Genomic DNA, 14,008 nt, shown 5'->3' on the forward strand with positions numbered 1-14,008 from the left:
ATATAAGATGGTTCAGGGCTGCCGTTTTCAAGTTAGTTGAGAACTTAACTTCACAACCGATCAGTTAAGAGAGTAACCGACCGACCGTTGAAATTAGTTGAGAACGCAACTTCCCAACCGATAAGTTAAGAGAGTAGTAACTGACCGACCGTTGAGCTTGTATACTATAAATACATGTGCACAGACATTAATAGTCCTCAGAAATGAGAACAATAATCTCTACTTCTGACGGTCGGAAATATTAGCAAAAAGTAGATTGAAAAGAATAATAATGATGGAGTCTAACTTAGTGCAAGCCGTGGTTGCTGTCCTCGCTGTGTTGTTGATCTCGATGCAATGCGGCAGGGCACTATGGTATGTCATGTGGAGGCCGTATGCCGTCGCCTGGTGGTTCAGGCAACAAGGGATCCAAGGCCCACCTTACAAAATACTCTTTGGGTCCTTGCCCGAGATTAGGCGACTACTGATTTCAGGGAGAGCAAATGCTCTCGATGCTGGCTGCCACAACTACGCCTCTCTCGTGCAGCCCTTCTTTCAGAAATGGGCCTCCGACTACGGTAAGTGGATGTTTTCATAGAAATTGTTTCTTCCTGGAAAACTGATTGCGTAATCCATTCCACAGGGAAAACATTCCTGTACTGGTTGGGACCAATCCCCGCGATCTGCTCTACTGACATGACGATAGTCAAGCAAGTGCTAGGCGACAGGACACACTTGTTTCAGAAAGACTACTTGAATCCCAAGTTTGAAATCATCCTAGGCAAAGGGCTCATATTTGTGAATGGAGATGATTGGAAGCGGCACCGAAGAGTGGTCCACCCAGTTTTCAACCAGGAGAAGCTCGTGGTTAGTTTGCCTTCTCACACTGTACACATCCCAGTCATACGACCACACATGCGCAACTTGGATCCTATTTACAACACGTTTACTAATTTCTCCAACTTCAGACAAAAAAAAAACAGTTATGCACCTACTACTGGAACACTGGCCCGTTCGAAATCTCTTTTTTAAGGGGATACGTGACGTATCGGATTCAAAGAAGAAAGGCCAGAAGGCCCGATGTACAACACGTTTGGGGCACATGCGTCCACGTAGCGCAACTCTCCGCTACCTTTTTTTTTTAGATAAAGGAGCATCGCCCCAGCCTCTGCATCAATTGATGCACACGACTTGCTTTATTAACGAAAGTATCCAAAGTACCAAAAATCCAACCAAATTTATTACAATCACGGATCAGCTAAGATGGCTACATGAATCAGCCAATAGAAAATACGGCACACATGTCCTCTATGCATTTGCTAATCTATTAAGATGTCGCCACCCAGTAGCCTGGAAAAAGAAGTCCTGAGCAACCACTAGCATCCGGTTGCATCCAGTAACCATAACCTCCCGCTGGTCCAATGGAAGGAGGAAAACCCATTGTTGAATTGAATGAGCAGCTCGCCGGATAACCTGCAAAAAATTGATCCCATTTTGTTTGTTAAAAATAACATCATTTCTACTTCGCCAAAGCGCCCAACATAGGGCTGAAATTCCAATTCTGATTTTAAGTTTATCATTTTTTCCAACTCCATTAAGCCATCTACCAAACATATTAGTAATATTAGCTGGTGGAGGAATGTTATAAGATAAATACACCATACGCCAAATGATCTTTGCAAATGGACATGCAATAAACAGATGATTAACAGTTTCAGTGGAATCACAAAAACAACACTTTTGACAACCATTCCACTTCCGTTTAGCTAGATTATCTTTAGTTAAAAGCACCTTATTACTCAGGAACCACATAATTTTTTTAATTTTCAAAGGTATCTTCAATTTCCATAGACATTTGCGTAGGTAAATAGCATGCCCATTCATCAAATCCATATAAAAAGACTTAACAGAGAACAAACCCGAATCAGTAAGCTTCCAAATAAACTTATCTGGTTCAGTTGTTAAATTTACTGTCATTAACCGTTGGCATAGATGTAACCATTGTAACCATTTGTTATCATTTAAGCCTCTTCTAAAAGTAATGTTCAGAGGTGCAGAAGCTAGCACAGTTGAAACTAAAACATGTTTATGTTGTACAATATTATAAAGTGCTGGATACTGATGAGATAAGGGCACATCCCCCATCCAAACATCTTCCCAGAACCTTACCATCGTTCCATCACCTACTTTAAAGTACCCTCTCTTGAAAAAATCATCCTTAACATGCATTAGACCCTTCCAAAAAGGGGAATCCGTAGGTTTAATTTCTACCTGTGCTAATGTTTTATATTTCAAGTATTTGTTGCACAGCAATTGCTGCCAAATCCCCTCTTCTGATAACAACTTAAATAACCATTTACTTAATAAGCATTTATTTTTCAGTTGCAAGACCTCGATCCCTAATCCACCTTGATCCTTTGGTCTACACTCAATATTCCACTTAGATAATCTGTACTTATTATTGTGTTCATCAGATTGCCAGAAATTTTTTGATCTATAATAGTCCAACCTCTTACGCACTCCAACTGGGATTTCCAAAAAAGAAAGCATAAACATAGGAAGACTCGTCGGGACCGAATTAATCAAAGTGAGCCTATCTCCATAAGACAACATTTTACTCCGCCAACACCCTAGTTTTGACGCAAAGCGATTCTCAATAGGATTCCACTCCGCATTTCGGAGTGTTCTATAATGAATAGGAATACCTAGATATTTTAAAGGCAAAGACCCGGACTCGCACCCAAAAATGTGCCTATACTCGTCCTCCATATCCTTAGCCTTACCAAAACAAAAAAAAATTCACTCTTATGAAAGTTGATTTTCAAACTTGACAATTGCTCAAAAATACTTAGAATTAGTTTCATATTCACTGCCTTCACAATATCATGTTCCAAAAACAATATCGTGTCATCCGCATATTGAAGTATCGATAGTCCCCCTTCAATCAAATGCGGTAACAGACTACCCACTCTACCCTCCTCCTTAGCCCGCTCAATAAGAATTGCTAGCCTATCGGCAACTATATTAAAAAGAATCGGAGATAAAGGATCTCCCTGGCGCAAACCTTTCCGCGTTTGAAAATTATGTCCCGTAACATCATTAACTCTAATCCCGACACTACCTCCTTGCACAAACTGCATAATTCTATTACACCAAATGGTATCAAAACCCTTCATCCGAAGAACTTGTTGTAGAAAGGACCATTTGACCTTATCATACGCCTTCTCAAAATCTATCTTAAAAATTACCCCATCCAGTTTGCTCCTATGCATCTCGTGTATGGTCTCATGAAGGACCACCACCCCTTCTAAAATATGTCTACCTGGAATAAACGCCGTCTGAGTAGGCCTAATGACTTTCTGTGCTACCTCCGAAATACGGTTTGTTGCCACTTTTGTGAAAATTTTGAAACTCACATTGAGTAAACATATCGGCCGGTATTGTTGTATCTGTATAGCATTCTCCTTTTTAGGCAGTAACGTTATCACTCCGAAATTTAATTTGTACAAAGGTAGATCACCCTTCTGGAAACACTCAAACAGTGCAAACAAATCAGATTTGATAACCCCCCAGAAATGTTGATAGAATTCCGTAGGAAATCCATCTGGCCCCGGCGATTTGTTATGTTCCATTTGAAAAATAGCATCATGAATTTCCTCCATCGAGAAATCCGCTATTAACAAGTTGTTTTCCTCCACAGACAATTGCGGAATATCGTTAGTCCTATCTTCATTCAATGAAACCGAACTAGGTTCTGGGCTACCAAACAACTTTTTGTAATACTCTGAAATGTACACTCTGAGGTTATCATCCCCCACAATTATACCTTCTTCATGTTCAAGTTGAAAGATTTTCTTTTTTCTGTGTTTACCATTTGCTATGAGGTGAAAATATTTAGTATTGTTGCCCCCCTCTAGGAAGAGTTTTTTTGTTAGTCTAAAGAAATCTTATGGTAGTTTTTGTGTTATTATGTACAGTCCATGTCAGCCATGGCATCAGAATGCGCACAGCAGATGATGGAGCGTTGGTTCGCCAAAATAAAAAACGGCAACGACCACCAAGCTGAGACAGACATGCTCGGCGACTTCGATGAGTTAACTCTAACAGTTATTGCAAGGGTGATTTACGGCGAGAACAACCAGGATGCCCGGGACATATTTCAACTACTCCAGGAGGTCCGAGATCTTACAATATCTTCTTTTCTTGATCCCCCAATACCATGGTTCAGGTATATATATGCACTGAGTTCGAGATATCAAAAATTATCAAATAAAATAGTCACTGGGAAGGTAACTGAGAAATTCTCTACTTAGGTACTTGCCAACACGCCGCAATCGCCGGTCGCGGCAACTTGACAATTTCGTAACCAGCAAGATCAGGCGACTTATACATGAGCGACTTGCCAGGAAAGACACCGAGGGCGGCTATGGAGATGACGTGCTGGGCGTAACAGTGAAGGCATGGTCTGAATCGGGGACCCTGAGCGTCCAGGAGATCATCGGCGAGTGCAAGACCTTCCTTGCCGCAGGGCAGGACACCGGTGCAAATCTCCTCACCTGGGCGATGTTTCTGCTGAGTAGCTACCCGGAGTGGCAGGAGAAGGTTAGAGAGGAGGTTCTCCGAGAGTGCCCAGACAGCATCGAGGTGCATAGCGTTGAGGCCATGGGAAAACTGAAGTTGGTAATCACATCTATACCTTTAGTTTCTGAGTAACATTTCCAACATTATATTTAATCAGCTTTATAACCGTGTCTACGCATAACCCATGCGCAGCTTAACATGACCCTGCTAGAGACACTGAGGCTCTACAACCCTGTGCCGTTCTTGCTGAGGAAAACCGCCAAAGACACCATTCTCGCAGACATCCGAGTGCCAAAAGGAACAACAATAACCATTCCCATAGCAATGTTGCACAGGGACGAGGATATCTGGGGCGCTGACGCCAACGCATTTAACCCAATGAGATTTGAGAGCGTTGCCTCGAGGGCCCACCCCAACGCATTGTTGAGCTTCTCATTGAATAGATTACACCACCATAGTGCAGGCAACGACTTGGTACAAGATGGATTTTGCTAGTACTGTACCATATTGCAAGTTGTCATTGCCTCTGCTAAGAGGAGCGCTAGCTGACAACTAAAGCAGAAACACGCGAGCTGACAGTGGAGCCTTTGCTAAGCGAAGCGCTAGCTGACAACTAAGGCCGTGTTTGGTATTAGAGTTTTAGTGGAAATTAGCGGGGATAATTCGCTCCAAATTTCAAATCCTCACTTATCTCCAATACATGTTTGGTGCTAGAGTATGAGCGAGTTTAATCCCCGCTTATCCCCATTTTTCTTCAAATTTTAGTGTAATTTTTTCAATCCCAATACTCTACCCCTATTTAATGGATTGGGGTTGGGGTTTTGTGGGGATTGGGTGACAAAACTGATTTACCCAATACTCTAAAGTATTATCCCCACTAATTCCCACTAAAATACTAGTACCAAACAAGGCCTAAAGAAGAAACACGCAAGCTGACAGTGGAGCGCAAAGCGCAGACTCGACGCTTCATGATCTTCCGGACGTCATCGTCGACAGCTTGGTACTCAGCATCTGACTGGAGTCGCCGGCGGCCACCATGATATCCGCTACATGCTCCGCCTCAACGACATAGTCTGGAGCAACCTGCCTTTTAGAGTTAAAATCAAGTCATTTGTGAAGATTAACTGCTGCTGCTGCTACTTTCCAAAATGAAAACATGTGTCAATCAAATTCAGCTGCCTGACACAAGCTCCACCGCCGACCGGATTGAGCTTCAGTGACTTTGCCACTAACTTTGTGTCACTTACAAGTGAGACAATGTAAAGGTTCCACTGACCCTACCCTACTTGTAAGTGACACAAAATCAGTAACTGCTGGCAAAGTCACTGAAGCTCAATCCCGCCGACCACCAGCCTCCGGCACCTCACGCCATGATGTATGCACCATGCCAACCCAGGGTACACCAGATCTGTACACCCGAAGCCGCCGTGGGAGCAACCGAGGCAAGGTCACATGCAAGGTCCGCAAGTTGTCGACACCGTAGAGTCGCAGCCGACCCGCAGCTCGCTGCCGCCGGAGCAACCCGAGGCAACCTCCTCCAAAACCTCATCACCGACGACGCCATCCATCTCCTCCAACTCAGGCAGGGGGACCACTCTTCTGGAGAAAGAATTACTCCAAGTCTGCAAGATGCATTAGGCCAGCGGCGTTGGAAAGCATGGGGAAAGAATCGCCCGCGGAGACTGTCACCTCCCAGCACCTCGCTAATGCTCCACTCGAGCTAGTTCCACCTACCATGAAAGCGTGGAGAAATGGACTGAGATCAGGTGCCTTGCTGAAGGCGAGGCACGCTGTGCCTTGAACCCCTACATCCACCGTCCAACATGATCGAACGAACACCAACGTCTAACAAGCAGGCACACCAAAGAAGAGAACAAGACAAAGCGAGGTATGCAGAACAAGAAGCCAAGAAAATGGCCGCCTCGCCGACGACGTCTCCTCCATCGACCATCTTCTCCCGCTTCCGTTCCCTCTGCCCTTAGTCGGCGCCAGCCCACTGGCACCTCCCGCGTCTCGCCGGGGTCCTCCCCCGCCCGCTCCGACGCTTCCGAGGGCGCCGCCGCATTTTACGCCGACACGCCTAGCCCGATCCAGACCCCGAGCGCGAGGCCCAATCGATTCCTAAGCTAATTCCTTCCGACCCCGACGAAGTGTGCCGGGCTTCATGCCTCTATCTGTTCCCAAGTTAATTCTTCAAGCAGCGGCGGTTTCTGGGTTGGAGCTGTCCAGTTTCTTGCATTGGATTCTTGATTGATAAATGTTCCAGGACGGAATTGATTGGAGATTCAAGTGTATTAACCGCTGATTAGCAAAGGCTGCACATCTGGGATTTTCACTGTTTCCATTTTAGTGTCGCTTGAGTAAGAGGTAATTTTCTCGGCCTGAGGTGGGCGGACGCGTGGGCGCCGTCATGGCCGCTTTCTCCGGTCTCGTCTTGGCCGATCTCTCCTGGGATCCGTCTCGGCCGGAGGTGGGCGGAGGGAGCCATCGCGGATGACCTCCAGGGCTCCGTCGCGGGCGGAACTGGTCAGCGGCGGCGGCCGGAGTAAACTGCGACGAAGAACTGCATCTTGTTTGACTGCAGCCTGACTGCGTGAGAAGAAAAGAAAAGGAATCCTTTGCCTGTTAGATGCTGGTGTCCGTTCGATCATGTTGGACGGTAGATGTGAGGGCTCGAGCCGGTACGTCGCCAGCTGCCAGGCACCTGATCTCGGTCCGGAGATCAGGTGCCGCTGAGCGCGAGGCGCCGCGCTTCGAACCCCTACATCCACCGTCCAACATGATCGAGCGAACACCAACGTCTAACAAGCGAGCACACCAAAGAAGAGAACAAGACAAAGCGAGGTATGCAGAACAAGAAGCCAAGAAAATGGCCGCCTCGCCGACGACGTCTCCTCCATCGACCATCTTCTCCCGCTTCCGTTCCCTCTGCCCTTAGTCGGCGCCAGCCCACTGGCACCTCCCGCGTCTCGCCGGGGTCCTCCCCCGCCCGCTCCGACGCTTCCGAGGGCGCCGCCGCATTTTACGCCGACACGCCTAGCCCGATCCAGACCCCGAGCGCGAGGCCCAATCGATTCCTAAGCTAATTCCTTCCGACCCCGACGAAGTGTGCCGGGCTTCATGCCTCTATCTGTTCCCAAGTTAATTCTTCAAGCAGCGGCGGTTTCTGGGTTGGAGCTGTCCAGTTTCTTGCATTGGATTCTTGATTGATAAATGTTCCAGGACGGAATTGATTGGAGATTCAAGTGTATTAACCGCTGATTAGCAAAGGCTGCACATCTGGGATTTTCACTGTTTCCATTTTAGTGTCGCTTGAGTAAGAGGTAATTTTCTCGGCCTGAGGTGGGCGGACGCGTGGGCGCCGTCATGGCCGCTTTCTCCGGTCTCGTCTTGGCCGATCTCTCCTGGGATCCGTCTCGGCCGGAGGTGGGCGGAGGGAGCCATCGCGGATGACCTCCAGGGCTCCGTCGCGGGCGGAACTGGTCAGCGGCGGCGGCCGGAGTAAACTGCGACGAAGAACTGCATCTTGTTTGACTGCAGCCTGACTGCGTGAGAAGAAAAGAAAAGGAATCCTTTGCCTGTTAGATGCTGGTGTCCGTTCGATCATGTTGGACGGTAGATGTGGGGGCTCGAGGCACAGCGTACCTCGCCTTCAGCAAGGCACCTGATCTCAGTCCCCACGCGCTGCATCAGCGGAAGAGCCTCCGGCGGCCCCGTCCAGGTGCGGTCGATGCTGCCGTCGTCAAACACGCGCAGCCAGCCGGACACCTCGTCCACCACCTTGCGACCGTCCGGCAAGACGACGTTCGCCTGGTGCTCGTGCTGCTGCGACTCGGCGGCAATGGTGGCCATTGTCGTCGTTGTTGGTGCTGCTCTCACTACGTCACGTCTCCATATTGCCGGCACTTTGCTGCAGGCATTTTCTATAATTTGCCGTTAATGGTAGGTTTAGCTGGCAGTTTAAGATTAGTGCTGCTAATGGTGATCTAATTTACCGGCGATTAGGAAAAGTGCCCCTAATTTTGGATGAATACAGGCACAATTAAGAGCGCCGCTGGTCATTTGCGGCAGTTTCAAAAGATGCCGCCAAAGTTTACTCGATTAGCGGCATAGAAAGTGCCGCAAATTCTTGAGATCGATGACCAGAAGGGTACCTTAGTAATTTTAGAAAGAGCCAGACGAAAAAAAAAACCCCCCGCGTCACAAAAAAACCTGCTTCGCTCTTGTAGTCTCTCATCCAGGGCCACACGGGGGCGACTCCATCTCCTAACCCTAGCGCCGCACCTGGTCGACGCCGTCGCGGGCGGCGTTGCAGACGTCGAGTGCCTTCACGGCGCGCTCGTGGTACTCCGCCACCAGCTTCTCCGCCTGCCCCCCGCCGCCGCCGCGGCGCCGCGCCTGGGCCACCACCACGCGGAACTCCTCCTGGCACTGCAGGAACACCTCGAGGAGGCACCGGATCCACGCGAGGGAGAGCAAATCCTCACCGTCCCTCAGCTCCGCGAGGGTGACGGCGACGTGCCGCTAGAAGGCCTCGACATCGGCCTCCCCGCCGGACGGCAGCATGGCCGGATGCGCGGGGTTATCGCGGCTCCGGAACAGCAGCAAGCGGCCGAAGGAGGAGGAGGAGTGGGATGGCGAGCCCTGGTAGTCCGTAGCCGGCATGGTCGCCGGTGAGAGCACGGTGGGGGTATTTTTCTCCGCCGGAGAAGGCGAAGCGGGTCGCGGAGGAGAGAGGGCCACACAGTGGCCGATGGCGTCCACGGGGGCATCTTTTTACGGCGTCCACGGGGTGCTGGGCGGCGGATCCCAGCGTGCTTCGGCGGTCGCTTCTGCGTGTGAGGACGGCCTATGCCTCCGCTCTGCCTTCGACGAGGTGCCACCATGGAGGCGGAGGGGGCGACGGCGGGAAGGGAGATCTCCTCGGTCTTCCTCTTTGGGCAGAAGGCGGCGCTGTCCTCCGCCTGCTCCTCGAGCGGCAGCGCCGGAGGGGGAGACGGCTAAGGAGCTCCCCGACCTGGCTCTGTTCCTCGCCCAGGTCGTGCCCTTCTACCCGGATGGCCTCGCCGATTTGGTCAACCAGATTGGGGGCCTTCGAGACCTACGACGTCTAGGGCAACATGCCTTCTGTCCTGCCCGCCGTCATCGACTCCATCCGCAGCTCTTCAAGGGCCCTGAGCACGAGGTCACCTCGGGCCGCCGAGAGCTAGGTATGGATAATTATGCCCCTCTCTGTATATTGTTTAGAGGATCAAATTGATTCCTTCGTCTTTGCATTGGTGATGCTTGACGTGATTTTCGGCAATGTTATGGGGAAATTTTTGCTCGCAATTGCAAGTACATTGTATATGATTGGTGGATTTTGCAGATCATTGTTACTCCATGGTTGAGAGGAGAGATTCCTGTTGCATAGTTAGCACTATATTATAATAGATCACATGGTTAGTCCACCTACAAAAGTGATGCCATAAACTTGTTAATTTGGTATATGTAAAGTGAGTTATCTGAATTTGTGAACAGTCGATTTACGTTACAGTCGATGCTGTAGCCGATTTACGTTAACTGACTCCTCTTGATTTTTCTGGCTGCAGCCGATTTACGTTACAGTCGATGCTGTAGCGGATTTCGCCGAGCAATTCACCCGTCTCGAGGCTGAAAACTCCCAACTTCGAAAGACTATCAAATCTTCGGCTGACCAGGTGCTTGAAGCCAACGAAGCTTGCTGCCGACGCCAAGAATGAGAACGCCTTGCTGAAGGAGGAGGTGAAGAAGCTAAAGCAGCAGATGGAGGATGAACAAGATGCCAGGCGTGCGGCGACGGCTGCAGTCGACAAGAAGGAAGGCGTCCTCCGCGAATCCATCAAGGATTTATTAGGTAAATCCATGGTACACCATTTCTTTCTTGGTGTTTCTTCATTGATTATTGATCTATCTTTTCTTTCAGAGGCCGCCGACATAACTGTCACTCGACGTCATCAACTTCGGGAGGACTCCACAGCCGATGCCTTATCGCTTGCCGCTGAGTCTAATGTCCAAGTCCTTGGACTTCTGCAAAAGACCAAAGGAGCGTTGTCGAGGCTACACTCGATGATCTTCCCGAAGAGGAAGCAGGACAAGACTCTCGACGAGATGGCGGATGCTTTCCTTGTTGATCCTTCCGAGCCCGTGGAGGTATTGAAACGCCGTAGCCGCTTAGTTGGAGCGGTTCTTACTTTCCAGTTGCTCATGGGCCATGGGATGGGGTCAGAATTGGAGAAGTTATCGAAGGCATTGCCTGTCGATGATGACAACCATTTAGTCGACCTTGAGCCTTTCAAAAGATCGGCAATAACTTGCGCCAACCAACTTCTGAAGCTGGTGGATGAAGCACAAGCCAAGCCTATTCCTGACTCTGCCCCTGGTTAATCATCGGCGAACCCTTAAACTTGTTGTTTGGCTTGTTGTAAATAAGATCATCCGTAACTTAACGTAGTCCAGTTTTAATTCGGCTCTGTTGCCAATTCGAACATCCTTTTGAACGTATCATATATGCCCAGCGCTCCCGATGGGAGTTTTTTTTTATGTTAATGCTTGTATGAAGTAGGGACTGTGCTGCAGATTCCTTCATCTTCTTCTCGTGCCGAGCTTTTTCCGAACCCTTCGAGTAACGATGAATCAGGCTTTGTTCGCCGCTTACGTGACCAAGTGTCTTGTCTAAATAAAGACATCACTTCTCTTCGCGCGATGGCCGCCTTGGTGAAGAAAAAGGGAGAGATAGCGACTGCTATCGAACAGTATGCTCTCGATGGTCTTCATGCTGCTACCGAAATTTTGGGCTGTAAGTGTTAGCCCATCTTCTGATTTCTGGCACAACTTGAATGTTCTTTTAACTGACATTCGTTCCTTTTCCAGTCGTAGCTTCAGATGCAACTGAGGAGAACAAGAAGATCCATGAAGAGGTCGAGGCGATGACTGACGTTGCGCACTCGACGCACGGTTTATGGCTGCATCGTCCGAAGGCTGTTGTCATGGCGAAGTTTAAGTACCGGGTGGGGAAGGCGCATTACTACTTTGATAAGTACCATGCTCATCTCACGATGGTTTGGAACACCTTGTTCCCTCTGGACCAGGCACCCGAAACCTTATACCGCCTGTTCACCCGATTCAAGTCTCCCGAAAGGATTCGACAGTTGGTGCGGAAAGAACTTCTGACTGGTGCTGAGCTTGCCTTTGCTTCAATATTGGCGTGCCATCCGTCTTTAGACTTGGGAGCCGTAGCAAATAATGAGAGGAATTTAGGCCAGTATTATGATGTTGCTAGAGGTCCTGCTTATACCATTGTTTCTCGGATGGAGTCATGCCTTGAGAAGGATCTGAAGGCCCACTGGGACCGGGGAGCCCGATCATGAATGTAGTAACTTCATACTTGCATAAGATTGTTTTGTATAAATTTACTGCGTACGTTGCACGCTAAGTTGGTTTGATTGATATTTTATTGTCGAGGGCGGCTGAGTGATCAGTTCAACCTGCTCTCTCGACGACTTCGTTGAATTATGCAATGTTATTGCGAAGCCTATATGTAAGTGTTGTAAGAGCGAGACCCATCGACTTAGTCGAGGGAATTAGACGCTTGGCTTCGTCACGCGGTGCACCGGTTTGAGCCTTATTTTGTGATAATGTAACCATCGACTGCAGCACTCGTGTATTTTCTCGAGGCTTGGATTGGTTGTTTTTGTGCATCATTAATCTTAGCTCACGTTGAGAGTATTTAATTAATGACACTGTGTGAGCATTTTTTAGGCCAGCGCAACCGATGGGAGCCAACGGTAAGGCCCCATACGGTATGTTCGGATGATAAGGCCTGGAGCAAGAAAAAGAAAGGTAGAAAACCTGATTAGAACTTTTATTCATAATGCAAAAGCAACCTTACGGTTTGTTGAGTAAAGAATAATCGTATCCTATGTATAAAATCGTCGCAGGTGTGCGATGTTCCATGGATTCTCAACGTCTTTTCCTGAAACTGGGTTTTTGAGCCGATAGGCTCCACCTGGTATCACTTCAGTGACGATATATGGTCCTTCCCATGGGGATTCAAGTTTCAAAGGTCTCTCTCGCTTCGGCCCGAAGTACCATATCCCCGACTCTAAAGCTTCGACTGCGTATTCGTCGGCTGTGATAATTTCTCAGCGCCTGCTGGTATACCGTCGTTCTTGCCAAGGCAATGTCTCGTGCTTCGTCGAGGAGGTCTACAACGTCCTGTAGCGCGATATTGGAAGAGGATTCCGTGTATGCTGTCACTCGAGGTGCTTCAAACCGAACGTCGGCTGGCAAGACTGCCTCGGCTCCATGTACCAAGAAGAACGGGGTGTACTGAGTCGACCTGTTAGGTGTAGTACGCAAACTCCAGAGTACGGATGGTAATTCTTCGACCCAAGCTCCAGCTGCACCTGTAAGGCGTTTCTTGAGGCCATCCCCTATGAGACCGTTGATCCTTTCCACCTGGCCGTTGGTCTGTGGATGGGCCACTGATGCAAACTTTAGTTTGATTCCTCCGTCGTCGCAAAATTTCCGAAACTCTTTGGAGTCAAAGTTGGTTCCGTTGTCTGTGACGATACTGTGGGGCATACCAAATCGACAAGTTATTCCCTTGGAAGAATTGAACTGCTGTTTTAGCTTTTTGATTCCGTACAGGTACTGCCTCGATCCACTTGGTGAACTTGTCGACTGCGACCAGTAAGTACGTGTGTCCTCCGGGTGAAGACCTTGGCAATGGTCCAACTTGGTCGAGTCCCCATTGAGCGAAGGGCCATGCTAGTGGTATCGTCATCAGATCTATCGCAGGGGCGTGCGGTTTTGGTGAAAACCGTTGGCAGGGGTCGCACTTCATGACCAGGTCTCGAGCATCCGATGCCGCTGTTGGCCAGTAAAATCCCGCCCTGAAGGCCTTTGCCACGAGGGCCCTGCTTCCTGCGTGATGTCCGCAGGTTCCTTCATGTATCTCACGCAACAATGCTCTTCCATCATCAATGGCGATACATCTTTGGAGAATACCGGAAATGCTGCGCTTGTAAAGTTCACCGTTTACTATGGTGAAGGCTTTCGATCGTCTAACGATTCGTCTTGCTTCTATCGGGTCCTCTGGTAACTCCTACTTTGTTAGATACGCTAGGAACGGCTTGGTCCATAGTGGCTCGAGGAGGAGGACTTGTTCGGCAGGAGGAGTTAGAGATTCTTCGGCAGCTTGCTGCGAGCTCGCCTCTAATTCATCAGCCGACGGTTTTGGAGGTGCCGACGCCTTTTCTTTTATTGATCGCTGAGTGATCACTTCGTAGAACACTCCGTCTGGGATAGGGGAGCACATGGATCCGATGTTTGCCAAAGTGTCGGCTTCCTCATTGCTGGCTCTGCCGATGTGTTTGAGCTCACACCCTTCAAATTTAGCTTCCATATTCTGATACAGCTGCCGGTA

The 14,008-nt window shown here is 48.8% G+C and overlaps 1 protein-coding gene across 1 annotated transcript; it reads left to right on the forward strand.

Moving 5' to 3' along the window:
- The first annotated feature begins 274 nt into the window (after window positions 1-274).
- LOC124647881 (cytochrome P450 709B2-like) lies at window positions 275-5,055 on the forward strand. The gene is made up of 5 exons (XM_047187740.1): window positions 275-557; window positions 623-846; window positions 3,957-4,207; window positions 4,293-4,659; window positions 4,753-5,055. The coding sequence occupies exons 1-5, from the start codon at window positions 275-277 to the stop codon at window positions 5,053-5,055; spliced, it is 1,428 nt and encodes a 475-aa protein (XP_047043696.1).
- The last annotated feature ends 8,953 nt before the right edge of the window (window positions 5,056-14,008 follow it).

The sequence above is a fragment of the Lolium rigidum genome, chromosome 4, assembly GCF_022539505.1.
Source record: "Lolium rigidum isolate FL_2022 chromosome 4, APGP_CSIRO_Lrig_0.1, whole genome shotgun sequence".
In the NCBI taxonomy this organism is placed as follows: domain Eukaryota; kingdom Viridiplantae; phylum Streptophyta; class Magnoliopsida; order Poales; family Poaceae; genus Lolium; species Lolium rigidum.